Source organism: Pagrus pagrus (assembly GCF_965226575.1).
Source record: "Pagrus pagrus genome assembly, chromosome: 9".
NCBI classification, from domain to species: domain Eukaryota; kingdom Metazoa; phylum Chordata; class Actinopteri; order Spariformes; family Sparidae; genus Pagrus; species Pagrus pagrus.
In genome coordinates this window covers 23,944,412-23,972,246 of record NC_140193.1, presented here as the reverse complement: position 1 = coordinate 23,972,246, position 27,835 = coordinate 23,944,412, and the positions used below count along the sequence as shown (strand labels likewise).

The 27,835-nt window shown below is 40.4% G+C and overlaps 2 protein-coding genes and 1 long non-coding RNA gene across 11 annotated transcripts; 2 read left to right on the top strand and 1 right to left on the bottom strand.

Moving 5' to 3' along the window:
- The first annotated feature begins 967 nt into the window (after window positions 1-967).
- LOC311262718 (uncharacterized protein) lies at window positions 968-8,848 on the top strand. Of its 3 annotated transcripts, none has more exons than XM_084362356.1 (9): window positions 968-1,853; window positions 2,134-2,252; window positions 2,909-2,950; window positions 3,156-3,216; window positions 3,299-3,366; window positions 3,487-3,589; window positions 8,005-8,123; window positions 8,213-8,358; window positions 8,446-8,848. In XM_084362356.1, the coding sequence occupies exons 1-9, from the start codon at window positions 1,793-1,795 to the stop codon at window positions 8,552-8,554; spliced, it is 828 nt and encodes a 275-aa protein (XP_084218482.1). In that variant the 5' UTR covers window positions 968-1,792; the 3' UTR covers window positions 8,555-8,848. The 3 variants fall into 3 exon arrangements, with proteins under 3 accessions (XP_084218482.1, XP_084218481.1, XP_084218483.1); XM_084362355.1 differs by having other exon boundaries at window positions 2,903-2,950; XM_084362357.1 differs by lacking the exon at window positions 2,909-2,950 and having other exon boundaries at window positions 970-1,853.
- Window positions 8,849-10,861: 2,013 nt separating this feature from the next.
- On the top strand, window positions 10,862-27,717 carry LOC311262715 (cohesin subunit SA-2). 7 transcript variants are annotated; one of them, XM_084362344.1, is made up of 32 exons: window positions 10,862-10,919; window positions 12,018-12,119; window positions 12,195-12,282; window positions 13,658-13,822; window positions 14,345-14,441; window positions 14,547-14,623; window positions 14,720-14,791; window positions 15,534-15,738; window positions 15,820-15,971; window positions 16,056-16,129; window positions 16,216-16,339; window positions 16,428-16,526; window positions 17,162-17,241; window positions 17,355-17,462; window positions 17,550-17,670; window positions 17,814-17,931; window positions 18,677-18,780; window positions 18,861-18,953; window positions 19,094-19,180; window positions 19,564-19,764; window positions 20,330-20,406; window positions 20,503-20,590; window positions 20,701-20,781; window positions 21,655-21,747; window positions 21,841-22,015; window positions 24,101-24,237; window positions 25,284-25,385; window positions 25,478-25,629; window positions 25,712-25,840; window positions 25,923-26,113; window positions 26,215-26,290; window positions 26,394-27,717. In XM_084362344.1, the coding sequence occupies exons 2-32, from the start codon at window positions 12,070-12,072 to the stop codon at window positions 26,527-26,529; spliced, it is 3,552 nt and encodes a 1,183-aa protein (XP_084218470.1). In that variant the 5' UTR covers window positions 10,862-10,919; window positions 12,018-12,069; the 3' UTR covers window positions 26,530-27,717. The 7 variants fall into 7 exon arrangements, with proteins under 7 accessions (XP_084218470.1, XP_084218472.1, XP_084218473.1 ...); XM_084362346.1 differs by lacking the exon at window positions 10,862-10,919 and adding an exon at window positions 11,452-11,575 and having other exon boundaries at window positions 12,057-12,119; XM_084362347.1 differs by lacking the exon at window positions 10,862-10,919 and adding an exon at window positions 11,452-11,575 and having other exon boundaries at window positions 19,133-19,180.
- Window positions 11,368-12,077, bottom strand: LOC311262719. Its single transcript, XR_014623297.1, has 3 exons — window positions 12,000-12,077; window positions 11,764-11,846; window positions 11,368-11,456 (listed from the first exon to the last, which is right to left on the bottom strand). It is a non-coding gene; the product is annotated as an uncharacterized lncRNA (long non-coding RNA).
- Window positions 27,718-27,835: the final 118 nt, after the last annotated feature.

Here is a 27,835-nt window from a genome sequence, read left to right as displayed (position 1 = left end):
AGTACAAGTAGTGGAACAGATATACCAAACTATCAAAAGTAAATTTATAAAGATCAATATTACTATTATACCACAAAACTTAAACTGCTTTCATAATTTACTCTTCAACTCCTTTTGACATTTTTCAGACTTCACGCAGTGCCACCTAAACTGCTTCTTCAACTCCATCCATCCTTTACATTCAAAACTAAACTGCTTTCAGCACTTTCTTTTTCTGGAGTATTTCAGACCATTTCAAGTGTATTGTATTGGCACCTAGTGCAGTTAAATTTTCCTCCAAAAAAGTTTCCATTTTTATGTTACATTACAGATTATTGTCGATGCTGTGTCATGTAAACATTGCTTCAGTGTTTAGTAGGTTGAGTAGGAGAGAATTTAGTCACTTTAATTTTGGATATTAAATCTGTGACAATGCAGTTAAATCTATAACAACGCATCATGTTTTATACACTGATCTTAATCTGAAAGTTAACCATTAACTAGTGTAATGGATAGAGCTGCAACAATGACATGATTTGTTAACCATTAACCTTTAAATGAGTCTACTACTTTGATAAGTGATTAGTCATTTGCAAAAATGTCGATCATTTCCCTCTTCCACGTCCTTATCTGTGAGGATTTTTCATTGCAACTTAATATGTTAAGCTTGTGGACAACTGGAAAGAAGTCCCCTTGGGTTTTCAGAAACCCTGGTGCTTATTTTTTTATAATATATTATAGACTAGGGTTGTTCAAAACCAGTATCAGAAATACCTTTCATACTGCCTAAAATGCTTTAATCGGTATCAGCGAAAACCAAAGTCTGTACACTGATATATGCATCGATTCCACATAGTTTATCCATTCATTCACACCTGTATGAAATGTATGTAATTTTTTATTCCACAAGCAGCCAATATCCATAATATATATATATATTTTACTCACTGGTCTCTAAACAGTAATCGTTATCAGCTAACACACAAATATTAGATATCACAATCAGTATCGGGAAGAAAGGTACATCTTTGATTGAACAAATGATTTATGGAGAAAATAAAATGAAAACAGCCGTTAGATACAACTGTAGAAATCAAAGTCGAGTAAAAGTAAATGATATTTTCCTTTGAATGTAGTGGAGTATAAGTGTGAAGTAGTGTAAAATGAACATCCTTGAGTAAAGCACAAGTAGGCTGCCTGAAAATTGTACTGACATCAGTAAATGTAGTTGATTTCCACTGCTGTCTGTCATCAGGTGTGTGTTCGGTTGTTAGTGCCTGATCAGACCTGTAGAGACCACTGCTGCATCCTCATGAGGTGATGCTGCGACGATCTTCATCCCTAAAACATGACATCATTTAGAAAGGCGTGTGTGTGCGGGTGGGGGGGGTGTGAGGGGCGTTCAAAACTGCAAATCCAACACTGACTGCACGGCTGTTGTTGCAAAGGGCGTGGACATTGTGTATTTATTCTCTCTCTTTTAAAATTACATGGAGGAAAAGGATGTAGTCTTCTTCACCTTGCGGCTGCGTGCGAGCGAGCATCGTCACCTGCGAGGAAAACGACGAGTTACGTTGAGGAAACATCACAGCGGCTTTTAGTCGCCAGCCTGAACGTGTGGCACTCGAACGCACCCCTCGCGATAGACAGTTCCGACCAAATGCAATAAAATAAACAAACAGACCACTATCTATTGTGTCTGTCGCCTCCACCGGGCTGTTGGCTTTGCGTCCGAGAGCTTCATATGGCTCTCAGCAGCGGGACACATTTAGGAGAACAGTGAGATAACAATCAGAGCCGGTTCACGTCAGATATGGCAGTAAGCACATCTGATCCTCTCTGTCAGCCGTGCGCCTACCATGAAGCTTTCAAAGGTGAGTCCCAGCAGCACACACCCGTCTTTATTTCAGGTTTTGTTGAATTCTTTCTGCTGTTAGTGTTAAATGGCATCTTGGGAGGAGTGCGCCCGGCAGGAAGGCGCTGACCACTCCCCTTCAGTCTACATCTCCATCCTTCCGTGGACCTGTAGGGTGGATGTCATATGCGCGTTGTTTCATAGGCTGCTGTGGTGCGCCTGTCTGTCAAGATGTGGAGGGAAGAAGGTGATGTAATACAGGCAGGCCTGCTGATTTCAGTTGCTATCTGTGTGATCAGTGGAGCTACAGGTGAAGAGACCTCTGATGCCCGTCCAGCTGAGCCCAGAGCAGGTGGGTCTGGAGATGTTGTGCCTCTGTGGGCAGCTGGACCTCCTCATCAGGGCGCAGATGCAGCAGGTAGGCTGACCTGAGGACTAAACACTTCCACCGCTGCTGACACAACTCACATGCATCCCTGCCACCTTCTCCCCAGGTTTCATCAGTTGCAGTCGAACTGAGAAGTTCAATTTAAGTCAAAGTCACATCAAAAAGTGATTAGAGCCATGTGCTTCTCCATCAGCAAGTAGATGGGCATCTTGGAAGGACAGTACACATCCATTAAATTAGGCAATTAGACTGGGTGTGCAGCACATTAATTATATCAGCTAATGTTGGCCATACATCATGTTAAAGGAAGATGACAAGAAACGATGGGCTGCTGCACAAACTGATGTCCATCAGACTACAAACAGGAGTTGAAAGTGCATTTTCCATCATCTTTTTTGTTTTGCAGCAGTTTTTCTTTTAGTTTCTAACAAAATAAGGTTTTCTCAAACATGCTTATTCCTACATCATAATTCACATTATACTGCTTAAATGGAAACCCACTAAAAAGAAAAATCACAGTCCAATAAAAAAATAGGAAAAAAGTGAAGGAAACTTTTCTACTTGCTGCCTTTAATTCAAAATTCTTTAAATAATTTAGGGATCTGAATCCAGATAATTCACAGTTAGGCCAAAACTCACATATTTTCTCTGTTATATTTTTGTTTTCATTAAATGGTAAGCAACAGTCCTCTACACTCAAGCAAGTTGTGGGCTCTGCCTTCCTCAATGTGAGTCAAATTTCCTCTTTTTTGGATATATTTACACCTTTGAGATGTCAATTTACTGAGGAAGTCGTTGCCAGCTTAAACATGATCCATCTAAACATCCCAAGACTTGTTTATAACTGTGTTGTCTGTCCTACTGTTGATAAGCTTGCTTTGCGGATGCTCCTCTTGTTGTCCTGTGGCATTATATATAGTTTCTGTGTTACAGTTCCAGGAGCAGTTAGGACAAGGCTGTAGCCCCGAGGAGTCAGACACTTTCCAGGCTCAAGGTCAGTGTGACAGCATCAGTGTGTTACATTTGCCTTGGATACTTCCTGTATGTTTGAAGTGTTCTGTGCCTTATTCTTTAAGGATCAGAGATTCTTGACCAGATGCTGCAGTGCCTTGAACACCTACCAAAGCCTATGCCACAGCTGGAGGTATTTCATCTGACAAGTAGTGTTCACTTCAAATTCTTCCCTAAAAGAACTTGAAATAAGGAGACTGTAACTTGAAGTTACTGCTACATGCTGTACCAGAAGATTTATGTGTTTCCTCAGGACTACCTGGACATGGTGGGTCTATCAGCGATGTTTCCTCGGGTAGAGGTGTTCCTCATTCAAGGCAGCCCAGTGGACATGCTGGAGAGGCCGCCGATGGACGGTAAGAGGATATACATTTATTCCTAGCCAGGGGGAAGAAGCATTATTTAAGTATTTCTATTATATGTTACTTTTTAAACAAGATTTCAAAGGCAAATATTGTCCTTTTTTATTCCACTTGACAGTTAAAGTTGCTAGTTGCTGGCTGATAGAATATGATTCACCGTCATAGATAAAAAGCTACTCAATTGTTTAGAACGTATTTAAAATTGGCTCCACATTGAATTTCAATGACTTTACGTTTTGTAATATTAATTCATTCGTGTTAACAAGTGATTAATATAAAACATTTAAAACACTCGTAGAGACATTATTCTGCATAATGAGCACTTTTAATACTCAAAGTGAATTTTTCTGATAACACTTCTGTACATATCCTTAAAAGAACAGTAAACCCAGAAATGAAAATTCAGTCATTATCTACTCACCCTCATGTCAGTGGAAAGCCAGCTGAGGTTTTGTCACCCACAAAACATTTTAAAAAAGCAAAAACAAAAAAAAACCCAAACCATTCAGCCTAAATATAGTTCCCATTGTTCAAATAATGCCATAATCACATTCTGGGTTATTAAATGCTGATTTCAAAATCAGAATATCACTGAATACAGAGGCATTAATGAATAAATACACAGTATAAATACACAGTACACAGTATAAATACAGACTGCAGCCTTTTATTCATGCGTAGGTGTTTGTTAAACAGGTAACAGAGAGAAAATCACAGATGCAGTTTGAACTTTAAGGTTTGTGGTTCACAAAAAAATCCAGAAGAAGTTTAATGTGTTTAACAGGTGCTTCGTTTGTGTGAAAATGAATCATCAGGGTATCAGCAGGCGCATCACATCCTGACATGTCTAATGAGTGATAAAACTGTGAGAATGAAACAGGAACTGAACTTGCACAAACCACAAAACCAGACAGCAGATGCAGATCCAGCTGTTAGAGTTTCTCCAGATATCAGCCTTTGAAGAAAGTGATCATCCGGCAAAACTGTTTGCCGTCTGCTTCAAAGATATTTAAACAGGTATAAAGGACATCATTGGTTATAATGTAGGATGCAGACAGCAGCTGAGATAATACTAACTGCAAAAGACATCATATCTTTATTTTAACCCACCCATGAATGAAGTTCATCACACTCTAATTTCCAAGTGAGGCCTAAACTATATTCACTATAACTTCAATCATGTAAATGTCTGAACACTTAAACTGCAGACATAGGTTTGATTTGAACACTTCAATGATGCGTGGATCACAGGTGTATCCATGGACACGTCCAGGTCATGAAACTGAACATTGTGATTAATATGAGATGAGCTGCTGGTGGGTGAAGTAATACATGTCATTAATGAAGAAAACTGTGGAAGCCCTAAAGGGCCATGCATTCATACATTTTATTTCCTCCGTTTTCCTGTGATAAGTTAATTTAATTTGTTTTCTTGAGATCTCGAGTTATTATCTCGAAATAACAACTGCCGTTTTTATGGGATAATTTTCTCCAGATCTCGAGATAACGAAACTTTGTTTTCCCGAGATAACGATATAATTAAGTTGAGATCTTGAGAAAACAAAACGATAGTATAGTATATTAAATCATTGCAGGAAACATCATTCAGTGTAGCAATGTCAGAGGAGCAGGAGCATATCGATCACTGCGTCACATATCTTTTCGATCAAGGCCTGACACAGGCTGGAATAGCATTATGCCTTGCTCCATAATCTCAGGCCTATCATATCACAGTCATTATCTCGAGATCTCGGATTAATTATATCGTTATCTCGGGAAAACAAAGTTTCGTTATCTCGAGAAAATTGTCCCGTTATCTCGGGGAAACGGCAGTTGTTATTTGGAGATAATAACTCGAGATCTCGAGAAAACAAATGAAAGTAACTCGTTATCACGGGAAAACGGAGGATTAAAATGTATGAATGCATGGCCCTTATATGCAGGAGCATATCAATCACCGTGTCACATATCTTTTCAATCAAGGCCTGACACAGGCTGAAATAGCATTATGCCTTGCTATTACAGATAATATACACATTAATGTGCGTAATCTAAAAAGACGGTTAGCAAGGCTTCAGCTATATCGGCGGCGCAATCTAAGTGAGCCTGATGTTGTTGTTAACTACATAGCTGACCAGCTACGAGGTCCCGGGCGTCTCCATAATCTCAGCCCTATCATATCACAGTCATTATCTCGAGATCTCGAATTAATTAGATCGTTATCTTGGGAAAACAAAATTTCGTTATCTTGAGATCTCGAGAAAAATTATCCCATTATCTCGGGAAAACGGCAGTTGTTATTTTGAGATAATAACTCGAGATCTCGAATTAATTATTTCGTTATCTCGGGAAAACAAAGTTTCGTTATCTCGAGATCTCGAGAAAATGGCAATTGTTATTTCGAGAAAATAACTCGAGATCTCAAGAAAACAAATGAAATTAACTCGTTATCACGGGAAAATGGAGGAAATAAAATGTATGAATGCATGGCCCTTTAGGGCTTCCGTAGAAACATCTCATTACCTGCACCATAAGAAACGGTACAAGTGCTTCTCTCTGTTAACAGAGCTGTGGGTAATTACTCACGCGGTACATCAGTTTAACTCTATAGATTATTTAAATCTCTCGACAGTTTTTAGTTCAGTGTTATGATTTAAATGTTTATAGATAATGGCATTTCTGGCATGAATTCATCTGACGTCTCTGCAGCTGTTAAAGCCGACTGACAGCTGGTCCAGCTGTGATCAGCTGCAGCCGTCACCAGCAACGGACGGTACTTCTCACTTCCCTAACTCACGCGCGCGATTTATTCGTATTTCGCGCGCCAGATTTAGTAATCCGCGCGCGCGTTTTTTAAAAAACAAACACTTCCATGTCACCTCCCGGCCCCCGTAGATAACATAGTGATAACGTGAGAAGTTTCACATTAACATTTGATAACATATCGTAAAACTGTGTTAAGTTTCACGTTAAAACTCGATAATTTAGCCTATACTATCATGACGTGAAGACTGTGATGTGATAACTTATACTGTTACAGTATAATGTTACGATCTGTAGTTGATTATTAGCAGGACCAAAAGCGGACACCGGAAACAGGGAGATGGTGGAAAAAATGTATTTTATTGAGCATCACGAGAAGGCTGGCGGTGGAGGAGGGCTGAGGAGTGGATGGTGGCTCCGCCGGGGAGGTGAGGCGGACTCCCGGAGGAATCAGACTCCCAGGTGAAGCTGGCTGGTGACAGAGGTGCGGGAGGCTGGGTGGTGGCGAGGCCAGGGAGTTTATCCAGGACCTGAACGATCACTGGACGAGACGAAGGAAAACAAAGTTAGAGTCACTGATGAAAAAGCGAAAAATCAACAACAACAACAAAAAAAAGACAAACACGAGAAGCTCTAGAAAGCGAGTGTTTCACTAGGAGCCCATGTATCCTGTCTGGGTTTACAGGAAACCACGCCCAGCACCTCTGAAACACACACAAGCACAACAAGACAGACCGCAATAACAGTCCAAATTTAACATTATTATCTCCTTTACACCATTTGATTTAGTTCTTCTTCATGCTTGGGCTGAGACGTGGCGAGATGTTGCTGTTACTGAGCACACAGCATGGATGACAGTGTGATGAGTATGCCTACACTGAGGAGGATTTAAAAAGGCGTGGGGCTGTGCAGAGGAAAGAATCAGTCCTCCTCCCTCTCTGGAGATAGAGTCATTTCTCATTGATCAGCTGTGGATACAAGCTAACCAGCGCAGCTACTGACAGTCTCATCTTCCTACATGAAGTTTGCCTTTCATAGTGATCAGTAATCAATGAAGATGAGGAGAAGCAGCTCTGTTTGACTGCATGTGAGCAAAATGTTGCTGCTTTGGCCGGGAATAAGATGGGTCCTGATGCTGGAAGCTAGCTAAAGGTTGTGTAATTAATATGTTCCTCATTAAAGATTAATCATTTCACTCACCCACACCCTACCCCCTATTAACGATAATGATAATGACCTGGTCTGATCCACACATCACATTACACACAGAGATGCACCGCAGTGCCCCTGCTCCTTCTCACTTTTGCTCATATATTTGGTATCCCAGGGCTTCCAGAGACTTGGATTATGCCAGATGAGCTGTAGGAGCCATCTGCGTCAGGTGTTCTGGAGAATTCTGCAAAGCTGTTTTGCTGTGAAGCTCCAGAAATCAACTTGGGGGCGAGGAGATAATGACTGAATTTTTTATTTTTAGGTGAAAAGTTCCTTTTAGTATGATTTTAAATTTAGGACTTCGTTGACACAATGACATCAGTGATGAAGAAGATGACCTTCTAATCACATCCACACTGGCTGTTCAAACGATTAAAATGTATTCCTGTTTGCCCAAAGAACACCGATAACACAATGTTATGCTTCTCCTGCAGACTACTTCTTCCACATCGCCAAACTGAACCAGCTCCTGGTGCTTAGTCAACAGCTAGAAGAAGATATCAGGCACCTTGGAAGTCATAAATACATCGCCCACCAGCTCTCGGTTATATATGTAAGGAGAATAAATCAAAACTATCAATTTTTTTTTACTTTTTCTATTTTGCATCAACCTCTTCTTTTTAATGTTGCTTTTTTTTGCAGCAAGTCATCAGCTCATTCAGAGGGATTCAGACTTTCACTGAAATAAAGAAAGATATTGAGGCCAACTTCAAACAGATGAAACAGTGTCTAGTGGTGGAGGAAGGCTCCAGGCATGAGCCACAGCTGGCTGCTCAATACATCAACTGGTGAGCAAAAAATCCAAATGTTATGTTGGCAGAGATGATGACTAATGTAGCAGCAAACCAGATAATAACCAAATGTTCTCTATGTAGGATATTAGAAATAACTCAGAGTTTGACATCAGCGGTGTTGTCACTGCCGGAGGAGCTGACAGAGGACCTTCACCAGGCCGTGACCTTCATGTCACAGTTCCTGTCCTGACTCACCTGTGTCTACGAATCCATGATGTTCAGATGCACCAGGTTTCTCCAGGAGTCTGCTGCTTCTAAATGAACTGATGTTGTTATGACTTTGAAAAGGTGCTACACAACTTGATTCAGCTGACTGACCGTGGGACCGGATAGCCTCCTTCATTTACAAATCATTAGGGTTTTTATATTGTCCTCCTGAATGTTAGTCCATATGGTGCGTCGGTTGTTGGGAATGTATGCTTGTTGAATCCCTCCTTGCACTACTGTTATAATCTTTTTTGGAATAATAAAATTTAATGCAATAGGAAAACGTGTTCTTTTTCTCCCTGCTATGGGTCTTGTCATGTTTGGTAGATGTGATCATAACCAAAATCATTTAGACTTGTCTTGGCAGGTAAGGCACTACTAGTAAATGCATCTCTGCCTCAGTAGACCACTTTGCAGGGAGCTTAACACACCTCCAATAACAGTCGATGGTATTTGAATTAGTAACGTAACAAGAAAAATGGTCCAATTCTGTAGAAAGTGAGATTTCCTGTCTTTTTTTATTATGAAGCAATATATAGGTGCTACAATGTACTGTGAAAGTATCATAACACTTAATCCAAGGAGGAATGCACACTTCATAGGAGCTGTCAGGACTTCTGTGAGGTTGTGATGTCACACCTATACAGTCGCTGCCCTCAGCAATGCCCCCAGCATGGCCGTGGATGTGAAAATGTGGCAGAGTTGATGTGAAAAACATGGTGGGCGGTGCCTGTTCAGTCCTGTGAGAGCTGACCAATTGGAGACAGACTTTCACTGGACGATTTTTGAGATAGTTTAATTTGATCATTGAAGCTTTACTACTATCCAGAGCTGATATTAAAACATTCAGTCATTTTAGTTTGAAAGTAATCACATTAAATGACACATTAAACATGAAATAAAACTTATTTTCAGATATTTCTCAAATAAACCAGAAAATCTGTGTTGTTAAGAACTTGAGTGTAAAGAGATAAAGACAGAGTTGTTTTTGTTTTTTTGTTTTGGAGATTATGATAGTGAAACTAGTCATTTCGCGGGGGTTGTGTTGTCAAAATAATTAACCAATCGTTTTGTAGAAGCTTCTTTCACAATGGGTCTATTGTAGTTTTTTCGTCTGTTACAACTGTTTCCGGCAGATTCGTGATGTGAAACGAGATGTCAGTGACGTACAACGTAACGTTTCAGAAAAAAATTACAAATGCGCTGCCTTGCCTGCTGAAAGTGGGAATGGGGTCAATAGGCGATTTTTAGTGGGTGTACCGGCATTAAAGAATCTGTGTAGACTTGCTAATTTTGGTGGAAAAGCTGTAAAAGAGAAGCAATTATCGGTTACTCTGTTAATATGCTGCCCCCTATGTTTTTTGAGCCAACTTTGAATTCTGGCCACCTTGAATCCAAAGCACTGTGTAATGGCACAACAATGCTTACATGCATGCATGTTGTTTAAAGCAACATTATGTAGAAACTGGCATTTTGTGTGGTTTGGCGCCCCCCACAGTTTCTGAGTGCAACACCACTGTCGTAAATACAAATCCCAGGTTTGAAACAATTTGTCAGATGTAATGTAGGTGCTAACTACAAACAAAACTCATTATAACAATGTTATGTGTTTTAAACTTGATGTTGTTATTTTAAGGTAAAAAGTTACATACTGGTGCTTTAACTAAACTTTAGATTTCTAGATGAGAGGTAAGTTAACCTCTTGAAGGCTTTGACCCTGGAGGTAGGGCCATTGTCCACCAATAGGAGGGTTCCTGGTTTGATTCCAAACCCCTGCAGTCTACATGTCGAAGTGTCCTTGGGCAAGATACTGAGCCGTAATTTGCTCCCAGTGGTTTTTTCATGGGTGTGTGAGTGAGTATGAATGATTATCACTCCTGATGAGCAGGTGGCACCTCTGCCACCAGTGTATGAATGTATGTGTGAATGGGTGAATGACTGATCCGTGTTATAAAGCACTTTAAGTGGTTGCTAAGTTACTTTACTTTAAGTATAAAATTAACAAAAGTATTTTAATTTTCAATTTCCCTTATTTAATAGTTCAGAGATGAATAATCTTACTCGGTTACACTGTGACATATTTTTCTTTAGAAGGTGTAGATGCCAATACCAGATGTAGTAAGTCGTTTTATTTTTAATTAGACTTATTCAATTGTTCAGATTATTAATGTTAAACTGTTATACTGGTACTTAATGACAAATCTCCTGCAAGTCTTAATCTCAATCTCTGAGCCAATGACGTGGGACACTGAGGATCTACATCGGGGATTTCCATGACGACAGGCACCAGATGAGAAGGATGGAGGACTACAGGACAGGCTGCTGGTGGTCAGCTTTCTCTCAGTCAAGTAAGTCTGTATGACAAATATATCAGCTGAAAATGCTTTAATTGTCTTTTCTGCTTGGAGTCGGGGCTGAGTGAAATAGGCAGGGTAGGTGTAGGCTGGGTAAATGGCGCCTCCTGCTGTTTAATTTATGCAACATGTTAAACCAGACAGCTCCCTTCTGAATTAACACAGTTAATTAAAATACACGAGAGACACACACAGGGAGATGTTAACACACATTTACACCAAACTAACAGCAGGAAGCATATTAAAGAAGTGCTGTGTTGTGTATTATAGTTGTATTAAAGCACATTACACAGTGTCACTATGCATGTCACCGACTGGCTCAGCTCTCGTGGGTCTGACGCGTTTGTTCCTCCAGATGTTTACAGTGCTGAGGTATGCACAAAACCCGGCAGGACGGGCTCGGTCTGATACAGCAGCCAGGGGCGGGACAAAAAGGCGAGTGACGTTGTAGGCTAGCCAATCATATGAGTTCATTTTGGTTCGTCAGCCAATCGCGAGGAATTAGGCTGTCCGGCAACTTGACTGTGAGAGCTGTGGGAAAAAGAAGCAGGATATTCATTGAAATGTTTGAATTTGAGTAATTTGACAGCCTTGGGAGTAAATATTACACACCAATGGACACAAAGGAAGGATGAATAAATGTAAAGAGGGTAAGTTTGAAAAGTTTATGAGCTACTGAGCCGTCTGTTTACCTGTCAGTCAGTTTTAATCTTTGTTTTACTGTGCACACCGCAGGACTACTTCAGGGAAATATTCCTGATATTGCGTTGTTTTTTTTGGTTTTGTTTTAAAAAAAAAAAGCGTGCTCGCAAACAGAGTCCAAATATAGCAGCGTTACCTTTCAGTTGTGTCTGCACCGTTGAAGTCTGTACTCTGCCGAAGTGTCCTTGAGCAACCCTTTACATCCCTCCCAGCTGCTACCTGTGGAGGGGGCGAGCATTAAGTCATTGACATGTCCCCTCTGACTGGAGATAGGGTCCCTGTTGGCTATATATGCATGATTATAGCGACCTCCTCACTCTATGGAGAGCAGAGTTCATATAATTCTGGTTGACAGACATGAAATGTTTTTACCCTCATGTTAACTTCCAGATGCAGAGACTCACACCTGAACCCTGTGTTGTTGTAAAGGTCTGAGGAGGAGATGATACCAGAGCCCACAGCTACAGCTGCATCCAGGCCCTCAGAGCAGAAGTAAGAGTGCGTAATCATGAGTACTACTTTCATTTTCTATTCATGTGATCTAATGCCATGTTGTTGACTTCCCAGTGAGAACTCTCAAGATGAGGCAAACTCCTCGGGGGCTGTCAATCATTCAGAGGACGAGTCAGGGAATGAGAACAGACAAAAGAGTGTGGTAGGTGTTATTCTGCCGGATTTAGTACTCAGGGTGTCCTCCAGGACCGGTAACCAACCTTGTTGATGAAACTTTATATGTTATAACCACAGTTGGTAGATATGTTAACGTATCACAGTATGAAAATGTGTAAATCATTAGATCCATAATGGATGAATGTCATGCAGTGCTTTAGTGTCAGCGTCCTGGTATTGTTCCTATATGTGACATGAACAGAGACATTGTTAATGTTATTAGTAACACCTGTGCTTTCCCTACGATGACAAGTCCAAATGCTGTGAAAGAAGCTAATTCTAGGGCTTCATTGGATATTTTAAGAGATTAGATTATTAGTTGATCAATTGATTAGATGATCAGTTAATCAGTCAGTTTTTTTTTTTTTTTTTTAATTCAACAAATACTTTTGATAATTGATTCATCATTTCAGTCTTTCGGGAGGTTTTGCTGCTGTTCTTTGTCAAATGTGATAATAAAATGGATATGATTATGTTTTGGACTGTTGGCCAGATAAAACAAGGAATGTGAAGACAACACCTTTTGAAATTATAATGAGCTTTTATCACAATTTTCCTGCATTTTACCTGCAAACACTTTGAGTCACTGAGAAAATAATTGGCAGATTAATCTCTAGTTAGTTGCATTCCTGGACAAATTCTCTAACTGCTAAAGCTAATTCTTTAATCATTTAATCATGTGTTGAAAACTAAATGTTAATGAAAAGTTATTAAGTTTGTTGGCACTCGGGTGGAGGAGTGAGGTGTCTGGTGCCTTACTTACTCTGTAAAATTTGCACATTTATAATCAAGGTACTTCGATGTTAAGACGGAGGAGTTTGCCATTCATACATGTGTATTCGTCCTGTTTAGGAGGCGGCACACTGGTGTGAACTCATTCATATGTGAATCAGTAAGCAAAGCAATAGTTGGGTTGTTATACAAACAACCAGTGAGGCATTTTCAAAGATCCAGCATACAAACTAGCAAGCAAATTACAGCTGTAACAAAAACATATGTGACACCAACCAAATATAAAGAAATATCAAACTAAACAAAGCAATGATGTCATCATCATAGGAAGAAAATAGGTCATAAACCAACTACCTTGATGTAACAAGTGGATAGATGTGCAAAACAAAACATTCATTTTATAGAAAAGGTATTGTGAATTATTATTATATTGAATGATATTATTATGAATGCTGGAAACATTCACAACCAACTATTCCATCTGTTGACTTCAGGACATGGTTGAGATGCCACGCTCAGAAGTGTGGCCATATTGTGTTATACTAATCTAGTTTATATATTATTCATGTAAATGACTTTTACATGACTCATCTGTACAGTCCCATCTGTCACGTTTTGATAACTCACAGAGACGAAGAAAGAGAGCACACAAGGGCTCCGAGAATGTCAAACAAAAACGTGCCAAAGCCGGCCGCAGCAGTGCGAGGAGAGCGGGAGGCAGCCCCCGTAAACAGAGGCATGTGGAGGCTGTCACCCTGTTCGAGGTGATCACCATGGGCAGGAGTGCTATGCAGGTAAGATTAGCCAAACTTAAACTGTGATATACACCGATCAGCCACAGCATTAACGACACTGACAGGTGATGTGAATAACATTGATCATCTCGTTACAATGCAATGTTCTGCTGGGAAACCTTGGCTCTTTGACACACACCACCCGTTCATAGACAAGCCTCCTCTGTCAAGTTACACTGATCTGTGTTTTTATTTTTCTCAGTAATGTGAGAAACCTGCACAGAAAACATTTGGTCACCTTTGATTTATCATAAAAGAGTAGTGCTTTATCATTCTGGTGGTCGGTTTAAATGCACATTAATATTCCAGTCTTACTCAGGATATGTTCAGCTAATGAGCAGCTACATGTAAACAACATTTACAAAATAAAAAAAGAAACATATTCTGATTGTAAAAACACCTGAATGTACAAACTTATATTTTGGTATGGAAAGCCAATCAGACATTAGTCAGGAATTGCGTTATTATCAAAATATGAATATACAGTAAACGCACACTGACTCTTGTGTAACGTGTGAGCAGGTGGTGATTGATGATTGGATCGAGGCTTATGTGAGAAACAGAGACTCTTCTCTCCTCGACCTCATCAGCTTCTTCATCCAGTGCTCTGGGTGCAAAGGTAATCAGATACTGCACACACACACACACACACACACACACACACACACACACACACGGAAAACAAACAGTCAGGTCTATGTTTCTATGTCTGTGTCTGTCGCAGGCGTGGTCACAGCAGAGATGTGCCAGAGCAAAGACGACGGTGACGTCATGAGTAAGATGGTGGAGGAGATGGATGAGGTGAGAGGTCTTCAATCTGAGTTTCTTCCTGTGTCAATCACTGTCACATCTGTTTCAACACTTTGAACTGAATCTGTGTGATGGGGTGTGTTTCAGGTCGCTGGTCTGCAGTATAAGAAGTTTCTCGCCTTTCCATGGATCCTCACAGTCACATGGCCCATGGATACAGTCAGTAGTTTTATGTCTTATACCTTCTTGTATTAGGGTCTCAGTAATTCTTGAATCATATTTTGGTCCATGATTTCAGGGGTCAACATACCAGTATTTATATTTATTTATTATAATATTGCTTTGATTGCTCAAAATCACTTCCTTATTCACTTATTCAAGTAAGAATCAATAGGGAGCTTAATAATGAGTTGAGATATTGGACAGTTTTAATTCATATTTATTTTGGGCAGGTGCAGTGTGTTGGACACTGGATTTTTCATGCATTGGTGAATTTTTTGGGGTTTGCTATAAAGTGCATACATATTATACTTTGAATTCAGACCCTTAATGACAACAAACAGGCAAAAAGTACATATAGAGAGCAAATGTGGGGGAGGCTGTGGATGCAGCTTCGATGTGTTAAACCTGGCATTTCCGTACCTTTATTTATTCATGCTAGGTTCACAGAGCACAAATCCTGTTTTGCAGGAACAATCTGTTTACATACCATATGTGCAAATATGTGCAACATTTCCTCATACCAAAACAAGTTAATAGGCCGGTTGTCAGCAAGTTTTTCTGAGGAGGACGGGCTGCGTATGTGTCTCAGTTACTCTCATTCACACCTGGAGACTGTTCACAGTCCTTACATGTGACACTGGACTATATTTGATAAGCACAGCTGCACCATGAGTTTACTGTGTTATATTATACACACTAGCCTGCATATGAGTCATTACTGCCTCTCTCTCCACTGTAGGATAGTGTGGAGTATCCTCTGATACAACCTGGACCATACGGCCGCTGGTTCCACACTGAGTTCTGTGACTTTGTGTCAGTGCTGGTGGCCCAGTGTCAGCACAGTGTCATATTTGACAGTTATCTGATGAACACCCTCATTTCACTGCTCACCGAGCTGTCCAACTCTTACATACGGGCCTTCAGACACACCTGCACTCTCGCAGGTAAGGAATACAAAACACAGACACATGTAGATACATAAACACATTCAATAACTAACCGAACTTTGGTCTTGATCTGTTCAGCGGTGAAGCTGCTGAGCTCTCTGGTGGGTGTGGCTCTGAGCCTGAGTGTCAGTATTGAAAACAGCCAGAAACTGTTCGAGGTGCAAAAGTCAAAGACGATGAGACAGAAGAGCACACAGCAGCTGGAGAGAATACAGAAGACGATCACAGAGGTAAGACCAGTGTCACTCTGGCTGTGCAGAGAGGAAGTTAGTGTGAATGAGTCATGTCCAATTTGTTTCCTTTTGTTCTTTAAGCTGCAGGAGAAGAGGGCGGAGATCGAGAGCATGATGGACATCGTCTTCAAAGGAGTTTTTCTGAAAAGATATCGGTTGGTATTCTGACATTGTTTCTGCACAGCTTTCAGTGTGCATTAGAGTGTGAGCTAATCTAGGGATTTTATGTGTGCCTGTGCAGCGATGTGCTTTCAGAAATCCGCTCCATCTGCATGGAGGAGTTGGGTTTGTGGATGAAGCGCTACAGTTCTGCATTCCTCAATGATAGCTACCTCAAATACATGGGCTGGATGATGCACGACAAGGTAAACAACAGCGTACATGCATAATGTGACAGAAAGATAACTGGTAGGTACTGTACACACTCGGCATTGTCTCTGCACTGACTTTCAGATACCAGATGTGCGTCTCAAGTGTGTGTTAGGTCTACAGGGTTTGTATGGAGATCCTCTGCTCCTCCCTAAAATGGACCTGTTCACCAGTCGCTTTAAGGTAAACACTTCTGCTTAAAGCTGCACTAATGGACTATGGCCACTAAGGGGTAGAAAGATATCAAAACAAGCGGACAGGTTCACAACCATCAGATATCGGTGGTTCATAAAGTTGTCAAAATGTCCTTTTTACAAAATTAGCAGACACAGAACAGTAGTAGTACATCTGGATTCATGTTTCTGGCAATGTGGCAAATTGAAGTCCAATATTTACTCTCTCTTCTAACTCCATTTGGTCTCCAACAATTCCGGAAACAAATATCTGGCCCTTTAGCTGCTAAATGTTTGACTGTCTGTCAAGTTAAGTTTCCTTAAGTAACTACAATCTTATATATCTATATTTTTTTATTCTTAGGATTAGAAATGAGGTTGATGAGGGTTATAAGACTGAACCAAACAATACACATGCGGTTGTAAAATCTAAACAAGGAGCTGAAAAAGGCTTAAAAGCTCTGCAGAGATGCAGAATTGCGTGAGAAGGCTGTTTTTCTGTCATAATGAATGACACTACAAACATCCTTTTCATATCCCACAGTGTTGATTCAGTGTTACTATTTAGAATGTGAGTAATGCATGTTCAGACAGACATGTTCGAATAAGTGTGGGCTCATTGCATGTTTACTGTTTGTGCTCCAGGACAGGATGATCTCCATGACCCTGGATAAGGACAATGAAGTGGCAGTACAGACCATGAAGCTACTGGTTCTCATCTCCAGGTGAGTCACCAGCCTGACTTATTGTCATTCTTATGTTGTGCTTATCATTTTCCACTCATCCTTAATGTATTCCTTCTATGTTTCTTTGCATCAAACTACTTCTGACTCCTCAGAACATCTGATGAAGTGCTCAGTCCGGAGGACTACAAGCAGCTCCTCCAGTTTGTTTACTCCTCACAGCGCCCTCTAGCGGCCACTGCAGGGGAGCTGCTCTTCTCAAGGTATGCTGACCTCCATCATTTGAATAAAACAAACAAGCCAACAAAAACATACAGTTAATCAGTGTTTATCTGGATGTTTTTGGCCAGGCTTCTCAACACTGTAGCGCCTGCATCTGATACTCAGGATGAAATGAATGAGGAGGAGACACAGAAACAACAAACATTTGTCAGATTGAAGGCTCTGCTGCAGTTCTACCAGGAGTCTGAGGTGAAAACATTAAATTCAAGGCTCTTGTTTTAGCTGAGAAAATGACTTGGACTACCTTTTATATTTAGATCATGATGCTGTGAGTTGTCTTCCATGACACAGACATGAACTAACATGCCTTGTCTGCTCTATTACACTTTCAGCTGCACAAGCATGTGGTGTACCTTGTGGACAGTCTGTGGGACTGTGGTGGAGCCCTGCTGAAGGACTGGCCCACACTCACATCTGTGCTGCTGCAGGACCCTTCCTCACAAAGTCCAGGTAACTGTGCATAAAGTGTATTTGTGGTGGAGCAGGCGGATGTAGTCAAGTATTCGTATATTTATTACTGTAGAACACCAAAGGCTTCATTTCACAAATATATATATATTCTTTTGCTTTGATTGAAATACTTTCTCTGTATTGCAGACAGGGGGGCATCTAGATTTTTTTTTGTAGATGAAATGTTACTATTAGCACTTCATTTTCTATATCCTGTTGAACACAGTGTATACATAACCTTCCAACAATGCTTAGCTTTACTGGTGAGCAACCCTTTCAGGTTCTCTGGCACTGGACCAGTGCAGTAGTTTCAAGGTAGAAGACACATTTGAGTTCACACCTAAAATCAGCTGAACTATGATATTTGCAGATCTTTGAACATTCAGCCAATGAAGTGCTATGAAGCTAATAGGAGCAGGCCAGGGGCCAATCAGAATTTAGCAGGGGCGACTGCCCGTGTCGCCCTGCCCCTGGATCCCATGATTACGGATGAATATGGTCATCCAGAAGGATGTTCTTAAATCTAGTGCTTATTGATGACTGAAGCACATTTGTGAATATTATTGTGATTCCCCAGAAAAACACCTCAACAAGCCACCATGCAACACCCTATATACTGATTAGTAGACTTATTCACTAAGGTAATAAATCATTTTAAAAATGTTGTGCTTGTTTTGTTTCCATGCAAGTTTCAGAGCATCTGTAAGCTAAAACAGTACTACATTATATGTATGTGCGTGTGCAGGTCTTACTCAGGCAGAACAGGCTGTACTTGTGGAGGTCCTGGTAGCGTCCGTGCGTCAGGCCTCAGAGGGGCCAGCCCTGGCAGGAAGGAGCGGAGCAAAGAAGGTCAGTGGGACATGTGTTTCTGACATATTGGATTATAATTTAAGAAATCAAGAATTGAGTATTTATGTCTTGATGTTTAGGTGATGAGTGCCAGGGAAAAGAAGATTCTGTATGATGACAGTACTAAGCTCACTGAACATCTCGTCACGGTGCTTCCTAAGTTATTGACCAAGGTATTTATTTCACACATAAGGGTCCATATATGAGCCGGTCTGATTCTGCATGAAGAACATTCAGATCTCTGTGCTGCACAGTTAGATTCAGAGCATTACTTTATGATAATGTCTATTCTTTAATGATGTTGTTTGTGCAGTTCTCAAGTAGCTGTGACATTGTTTCCTCCCTGATGAAGATTCCTCAGTACTTCCTCCCCGAGTGTCCCGAGGCTGAAAACACACAGGTCTGCGTTCCAGCCTTTCGATGTGCACAAACAATATCCTGAAGAATTTTTTTTAACCATGCAATTAACACTGAAGTGTTTGACCAAAGTATTGGAGCTATGAAACAAAACTATTTAAGAACTATAATATGATTAGTTTACTATAGGTTTATTATTAAAACAAAGGTACAATTCTGATATTTTCAATGAATAATTTACTTAAAATGATGAATCACTCGTCAGAATCACCTTAAATCAATTAATTTTGTCATCTACTAACTGCTCAATCAGCTATTTTACTGTAGATTGTCTTTATTTGTCTTAATTGTTATTAGCTCTAGTGTATAGTTACTAAGTTGTCCATGCATTTTGAAATTAGTGTGCATTGTCCTCCTCCTCTTCAGGCAGTGTCCAGCCTGATGGCAGAGATTGGAGCTGTTTTGGAGCTTCACTCAGACCCTGCTGTCCTGGAGGCTGCAGCCCGCACCTACCTCAGTCTGTGTGGGGAGGAGACGGCTGGCTGCTCGACAGCCCGGGCTGCCAGAGACTCTCTGGTCCAGCGCTGGGTGGACCACCTGACAGCACTGCTGGAGGACTCACTCAAGGTGAGGGGCACTGTTTCAATGTATGTATACACATCAGGGGACCCAAGGAACATTTAAGAATACTTCTGCTGATTTTTCTTGATTTTTGGCTGTGTTTTTTGTTTAAAATGTTGCGTACTTTTACCTTTTCAGCCTCTAAAAATCCTTTAAATGAAAGTTTCATAGAGTTTTTGGTGTGATGCTCACACTAAGTCCATAACCTGTGATGAGGGCTCACAAGGAAACATCATTTCCAGTGGTGCAATGTTACGAAGTACATTTACCTAAGTACAGTACATAAGTTCAAATTTTAGGTACTTGTACTATTTCCACGTTGTACAACTTTATACTTCTACTTGTTACTAGATACATAGTTTTCATACGACACGAACACAGGAAATATATGATGATCTTATAGAATATGATGCGTTGTTGTATATTAAACCTCTCACCATAGCCACCACAGCTTTATACTAAGAGGTCACAAGCCAAAAGGATTTGGATGTGTGCCAAACATCCTTGTATGCAAATAATAAAGAGCTTTACTTGACAAGATGACTTATTATTTCCTGCTTTTCTGTTGTAGGGTGACAGTTTGTCTTCTGACAAGGAGAAAACTGGAGAAATTCTGGCCACACTGAAGAAACTCAGAGCTTTCCACAAGTGAGAGGTGTTCACAATGAAGTTTGTGCCCACAATATTCTGCCTGTGCTGATATTTATCGGTTGTACGTATCTATTTCTCTTCATCTTTTGTTAGCTGTCATGACCTCTCTCGCTGGAACCTGTTTAAGCTGTTGTCTCCTCTCCTGTCAGTGGAGAGCAGCCAGGGAGGAGCACTGCCTGAGGTACTGACACTGAAAACCTAGCTTTTTTTCAGATCAAGTTTGTTGATTGAACTCGTGTGTCCAGTGTGTCCTCAGTCTTTTCTCTCTTCTCCTTTTTTTTTGGTCTGAAGGTGCTGTGTGAAGTGCTGCAGTGTCTGTGTTACTCCATGCTCTGGTCTCTCAACACAAGTAGTGAAACGCTCACCTCCAGAGTGAGTTATGTCCGCTGATGCTTTCACCTAGTATCAAGTAGGATCAAGATTTAAAAATAAGACAGGACATTTCTATGAACAGCCAAATTAAAAGAAAGTGGCCAACATATTAATTCATTTTGGCAACATACAGTATTAATGTATGTAAATGCATCCGAGTTGGTATATTATGGTTTTGGTTTGCACTCAGTGAACGAAGCATCAGTCACAACAACATTTCAGATAAAAATAGAAGACATTCTTTCATATCCTCTTCAGTGGCTTGATTATGAAATGCAATACCATGTACAACTAAATTTAAACTAAATCAGATATATAAAAAACGACAAAAATAAAAGTTTGTAATGCCTACAAAAGAAATACAGCTTTGTTTGTGCCAGAGAAGTTTCATGCCTGTGAATAAATGAAACAAGCTATTTGTTTTACAGATACTCACTGGGGTGTTTTGGATAAGGGGCTGCTGCTGCAGCACTACTGTGATTCCCCTGCATAAATGCTTCTTTTCTGATTAATTTAGCTGCATTATTGATTAATAAGTGGCCTCTGCACTACAGTGATTGTGGTGCTAGAATACGCTGGAGGTCTTAAGTGATTACAAGCAGCCAGTACACCAGTTTACATATCAGACAGTTAGAGCTTAAATGATTAATCGAATGATCAATGAGTTGATTGACAGAAAAATAATACACTGATTTGATAATTGATTCTTCCATTAGGCAATTTTTTGAGTGAAAATGTGAACTGTGAACAGTACTTCTAGCGAGGACCATATGAAGTTCGACATTATTTTGTTGAAGAATTTTTGCACAATATTAGCCTCTTCAAGCCTCTATGTCCATCATCAGTGTGTGTGTGTGTGTGTGTGTGTTTTAGGAGAGAGCTGTGTCCCAGAGACTCGAGCTGCGTCTCTTCTGTGAGAGGGGTCATTCTTGTCTCTCCCACTCCGACCACAATGTGCGACAGCAGGTGGGACGGACAGGAAACTGATGTTTTATCAACGACGGCACTGTTAAATCTTTCTTCTAGCCTTTCTAACTCCCTCTGATTTCTCCGTATCAGGCTTTTCTGAGTATCTGTGATGTTCTGACGGCTCATTCCTACCAGCTACATGTGTGGGATCCCACCTCCTTTGGTCCACTGCTCTACACACCGAGTCCGAAACTGCAGAGGGCGCTGTTGAACTTTGTTTGCCTGCACGTCTTTGTCGGACCAGACTGTGACAGCCAGTGCAGTGGTGAGACTCAACCTGTGTACATGAAGCCTTTTTCCACTTATTTATCATCCATGTAAATATATTGAGCTTACTGTTACCTCACTTGGGTGTTTGAGCTTCATTGCGAGCTTCAATGTGAGCTTCAATTTTGACATCATAACTAGTGAAGTTGAACCAATGAAGCAGGAGACATCTTGTGTCCAGCAGTTAAACTTTAAATTAAAGGAAAAATATTAGCATAATCATAGATTCTCTTCAACAAGGTAATTTTTCTGGGCAAAAACCACATTAGACACAAATCATAATCTATTCATCATCTATTTTATATATATCTGGAGGATATTTTTAAGAATAACTTTTTTATTTTTCTATATTTCTAATTCATAAGCGACATTTTTGTTTAATTGAGGATACTTGCTTGATACTTGTTTTAATTGACAGTAGACAGGGGGGTGTTGGAGTAGAAACAAGGTAACAAGGGCCTAGCGGTGTAAGAAATACTCCAAAAACCTGGTCAAAGTAACAATACAACCATGTAAAAATACTCCATAGCAATAAAAAAACAAAAAAAAACACTGCATTCATGGCCTACATAGATGAACAAAAGTATCAGCTGCAAAATGTACTTAGGTACTCGTCATGCAGAAAAATGTCCCCCGAGACTTATATTAGATTCTTAATACATAAGTAGCATTTTGCTTTTGTAGCAGGATTTTTTTTTTCTATAATTTTATTGGATAGTTGGGTGGGGCATCAAACAATTAATATTTAATGCTTATTTTCATTGTTGATTATTCTGCCGATTTATTTTATCTATAAAATGTCAAAAAACAATTTCCCAGAGTCCAAAGTGACATCTTCAAACGGCTTCTTTTGTCCGACCAACACTCCAAAACCCAAAGACTTTTCATTTACTGTCATAAATGACGATGACAAAGTTTAGATCCATGTATCAATCTGCATGGTTTGTTACACAGCTCCCTTGCAGCGGTGTGTTAGAAAAACCTGTACCCATGCAGTGTGTGGGACACCCAGGAGCGAACACACAGCCTCTGATGCACAGTAGATGGCACTCTCACTCTTTCCGAGCGCAGCATCTTTTCTCGGGGCCTTCGGTCCTCTGAGTGAAGCATTGATTCGGTGCACCATCTCACCGTGGTAAAAACATGCAGATATTAAATGCACGGCCACACATTTGGCTTCATACCTCGCTGCAGTGCTGCCCGCTGACTGTAAATGGGCTCTGATTTCCAACCTGACCTGACAATTGACCCCCAATTACAAAGGAAGCCCTGTTAATGTCCTCAGACTGAAACTGGCTTGACTAATTTGTACGAAAGGATGTTGGACTTTGTTATGCAGTAACAAGTGCTGCAGCTTGTAAACTGATGACGGTGGCGTGTTCCTGTCTGTTTTAAAATGAGGAAAACAAGATTGACATGTTGGTAATACATAGTGTTCTTTGTGTAAAGTCCTGCAGGTAAACTTATGAATTCATTCATGGCTTTCTGTAACTAAAACATTTTATTACCTTTACAATAGCTTCTACTCTCACAGACATATTGCAACCAAATATGGGATCGTCCAGAGAAGTCAATAGCTGTCCTGGTGGAAATCCCTTAAATGTTCAACCAAATACAATACGGGATTATTGGTTTTTGAACATGTAATAAAAAGCTATTGTTTTATTGGATTTGCCTGGTAATGGTTTTGTTATAAAGACAGTGTTTTCTATTAGCTGCTGGATCAGAGATCACTCGGAGGGCAAAGGCACTGAGTTAAATCATAAAATCAGGGCAATCTCTTTCCGTGAGAAAATTCCATTAACTCTGGCTCACCTCCGAGCCTATTTTATTAGCCTCGTGAAAGATTGAAGCCACATGGTGTCACAACCATAACTCTAGACTTATGTTATCTTTGATTTCCACCTGCTAAAGCCATTGTCCTGAAACTAACTGAAACACTCTTTTCCGCCGCTGCTTTGTTCTTTTCTTTCTGTTATATGATTTCTCATGATTAATCACTCGTCTCACTTCACCCCCTTTTCCCTCGCTCTCAACCACTTCACATCCAACCACACCATTCAACTCCATCTGGCTCCCTCAGTCAGTGAAAACTCTGAAGTGGAGAGACTGGAGGACCTTCACAAACGGAGAAATCTGCTGGCGGCCTACTGCAAACTGATAGTTCATGGAGTGCTGGAGATGAGCATGGCAGCTGAGGTCTTCATGTACTACAGGAAGGTAAAGGTGAACTCCTCAAAGAAATAGTTTGACATTTTGGGAAATACGCCTAGTAGCTGTCCAGCCAAGATTGATACAATTCTCATGCTTGGAAAGTAAATATTAGGGATGTTCCTACTGACTTATTTTCCTGAAATTTAAATGGAAGTTTAAACTTAGATTAGTTAACAATTGCCTACATTACCCACCATGCAACTCAGCCACTGTGTGAAATCACTGAGGGCAATTTATCAGATTATATGCAGTTTCCTCTGGAGCCACAAAAGGCTTTATATTACACACTTTAATGTGTAAAATTGGTGGAGTTACCCTTTAATTATCTAGTTGACTAGTTGCACACATCCATAGTGAATATGAAGCTATAGCCAGCAGCCACTTAGCTGCTTAGCACAAAGTCTGGAAACGGGGAGACAGCTAGCCTGCCACTTTCCAAAGGTCGCTGTAAAAGGTGTTCAGCCTTGTATCATTTGGGAGAAATTGGCTGCTGAACAGTCAATAAAATTACTTTACAGATGTTTGCTGTGAGCTGGTGTGCAACAAGTGTCTAAATGCCTCTTTCCATTGACTCTGTGTCGACTCCTGCATCTCTAAAATTCTGAACACACAATAAAGCTCTAAATTAAATTCCTCTCTTGTGTGTAATACACTGTAAAGATGAGGAAGACTGCAGGAAACCACCACAGCTGACAAAGAAATAACTGTCTTAAAACTGCAACCTGTTGTTTTCACACTTTTGGATTTAACAATCAACATATAATGCATTAACAATAAGTGAGCTTCAGAGGTTCTGATTGGTGGATTTAGTTTTCTTTTGGACAGAGCCAGGCTGACTGTTTACTCGTTTACAGTCTCTATGCTCAGCTCAGTTAACTGACTACTGGCTGACTGTAGCTTCATATTTAACGTTCAGACATCACAGTGGTATCAATCTTCTCATCTAACTAAGTGAATTAGGGAATTTTCAAACCTATTCCTTCAGTGCTAGTATATACTACAGATATCTGCTCGGAGCTTTCTTTGATTTATTTGTCCCTCTTTGTCCTCAGTACTACAACGACTTTGGAGACATCATCAAGGAGACGATGTACAGGACCAGACAGATCGATAAGATCGAGAGTGCTCGTACACTGGTGCTCTGCTTGCAGCAGGTATAGCTTCTCCACACACCCGCTAAAAACATACGCTTCAGATACACTCTGGTAGCTGCGAGATGCTGATGTGATTTCCTTCACTTCCCCAGCTGTTTGTTCGTCTGAAGCGAGAGCAGGAGAGCGGCGGCAAGGCTCACCCAGGAGTCCAGACCTTCACCAGCATCAAAGAGCTGGCCAGGCGGTTCGCCCTTACATTCGGGGACCTCTTCAAGTTTCGTGAGTGCGTCGTCATGATCCACAGGTCAGCATGGGCTCATTTCTCATTACTTGGATTTGATTGTGTTTTTTTGTTTCTAAACTTCTGTGTCTGTCAATATGTGCAGGAACAGCATAGAGTTTGTGTTCCAAGAGTTTAGTCAGACCCCAGACACTCCTACGCCACCGTACCTCTCCTACCTGACCATCCTCAGTGAGTTCTCAAGCAAACTTCTCAAACCAGACAAGAAAACAGTGTAAGTGCTGCACAGAGCATACAGGTTTTCAAACAGGTTTTTAAATGTACTTTGTTTTCTGAGTCTGTTCTTGTCTGTGCAGGTTGTCCTACCTGCAGAAGCACACTGCAGAGCACATAATTAACCTCAGGGAAGAGTGCTGGCAGCCGCTTATCTACTATCGTGCTTCCCTATTGGCTGTGGCTGAAGGGGAGGATGCTGTGTCCTACGTTAGCTCCGACAGGAAGCCGCACATGCCCAACCGCTCTCCCTTCTCCAAACAAAAACTGGAAGGTACTATACTAAACAACAAAGTCAAGCACAGAATTGTTATGTTCTCACTGTCACAAAGTACCAGCTGCATCATGTGTGTAACTTTTTGTTGGTCATTTTAGGAAGCAAGTCCCCCTGCCCATTCAACCCTGCTGACTCCAAAGACAGTAAGGCTCACAGGTCCAGCTTCAGTCCAAGGTGAGGCTCAGAAATACTTTACTTTCAAAATTCTTATTCATTTATTGAAACAAATCTTATTCACCTTGCACATATGAATTACTGTAACCTCATTTGACCTCAGCCATCAGGAAAAGACACCTGATATGGATCCCTTTTCTGTCCCCGTGGAACCTCCCGCGAAAAGATTGAACATCGAGGCGTCTGTCCTCAGCACAGGCAGCGAGGCAGACGAAGACACCGTGGAAATCGAACTGTAGCAATTAGGAGGTTGAGCAGAGTTGGTGCTTCTGTCTGGACGAAAAAACCTCACTGGACATCACAAACTTTGTGAGACGTTTTCCTTTGTCGGGTCTTCTCTTTTCTGATGTGCAGACATCCCAGTGTCCTTTTTCATTTTACGGACCTGTTAAAAAGTGTTATGTTTCATGTATTATGTTCTTAAAGTTTAAGTCCATGTGATTTTATTTTTCTTACCGTCAACAAATCCCATGAAAAATTAAATTAAAATTAAAGTATTGATCCCACTAATTAGCCTACTATTACTGCATCCAAAGCCTAATGTATTATTCCTCTGTGCCAGAGGAAAAGTTTCAAAGGCTTGAAATTATTTTGTTGCCATCCTAGGGAAAAAAAATATTGAGTTTCATAAACTTAAATGGTTATCCAGAAAGTATTAAAAACACAATGAGCCACATTGTCGCACTATGTAACTTTTCCCTATATTACAAGGAACGTGGGTATTGTAGTGTACTTTGAATTAATCTCACTGTCCTGCTGCTGTAAATACAGACCTAAGCACCAAAAAGGTTTTTATTCGCAGCTGAAAATAGTCACCAACAAATCACTATTACTGTTGTTTGAGTAACATTTCAAAAAAACTGAACTGTTTCAGTAAATCACAGAGACTGTTTATTAAAAAGTTTACTTAATATTCGTGATAGGTTTTCACAGATTTAACATTTTCAGTAGAAAACTATAGTTGATTGAGGCCACATGCAGGGGCTTTTTATGGGATTTGTTAACAGTGAGAGAAATAGAGTAATACTAGTGCTATTATTCGAATAATTTCACACCGTGTGTATTTTATTCACAGACCACTTTCATTTGAGGAACGTGTATCATTATGTCTAAAGGTGTTTCCCACATATACGCGTCTATACTGTACGTGAATGTTCCAAATAACACATTATTCATCTTTGAATATTACTTATGGATCACACTGGGCTCCAAGATGTATAATTATCTCAGAGTACATTAAGGATTTTGCTTTACTGTCCTTTCTGCCACTTTATTATTGCTCCTTATAGGAAATAGTTGGGTTAGTTTGCCAAAAACTGCTTATGTATCGCTGTAAATTCATTTAAATAAAAATGTGTGCAAACAAGCAAATTTTCCCAAGCTGTTACATTTTTATCATATACATTTCACACCGTTGCCTTTCAACATCTATATTTGTGTTTGCAATCAGCAGCTGTATGGTGAGAGCAGAATCAAGCTGACCATATGAAAACCAGTTTTTACTAGATGGATCAAATTAAACTGCATAGTCGATTTTCTTTACTC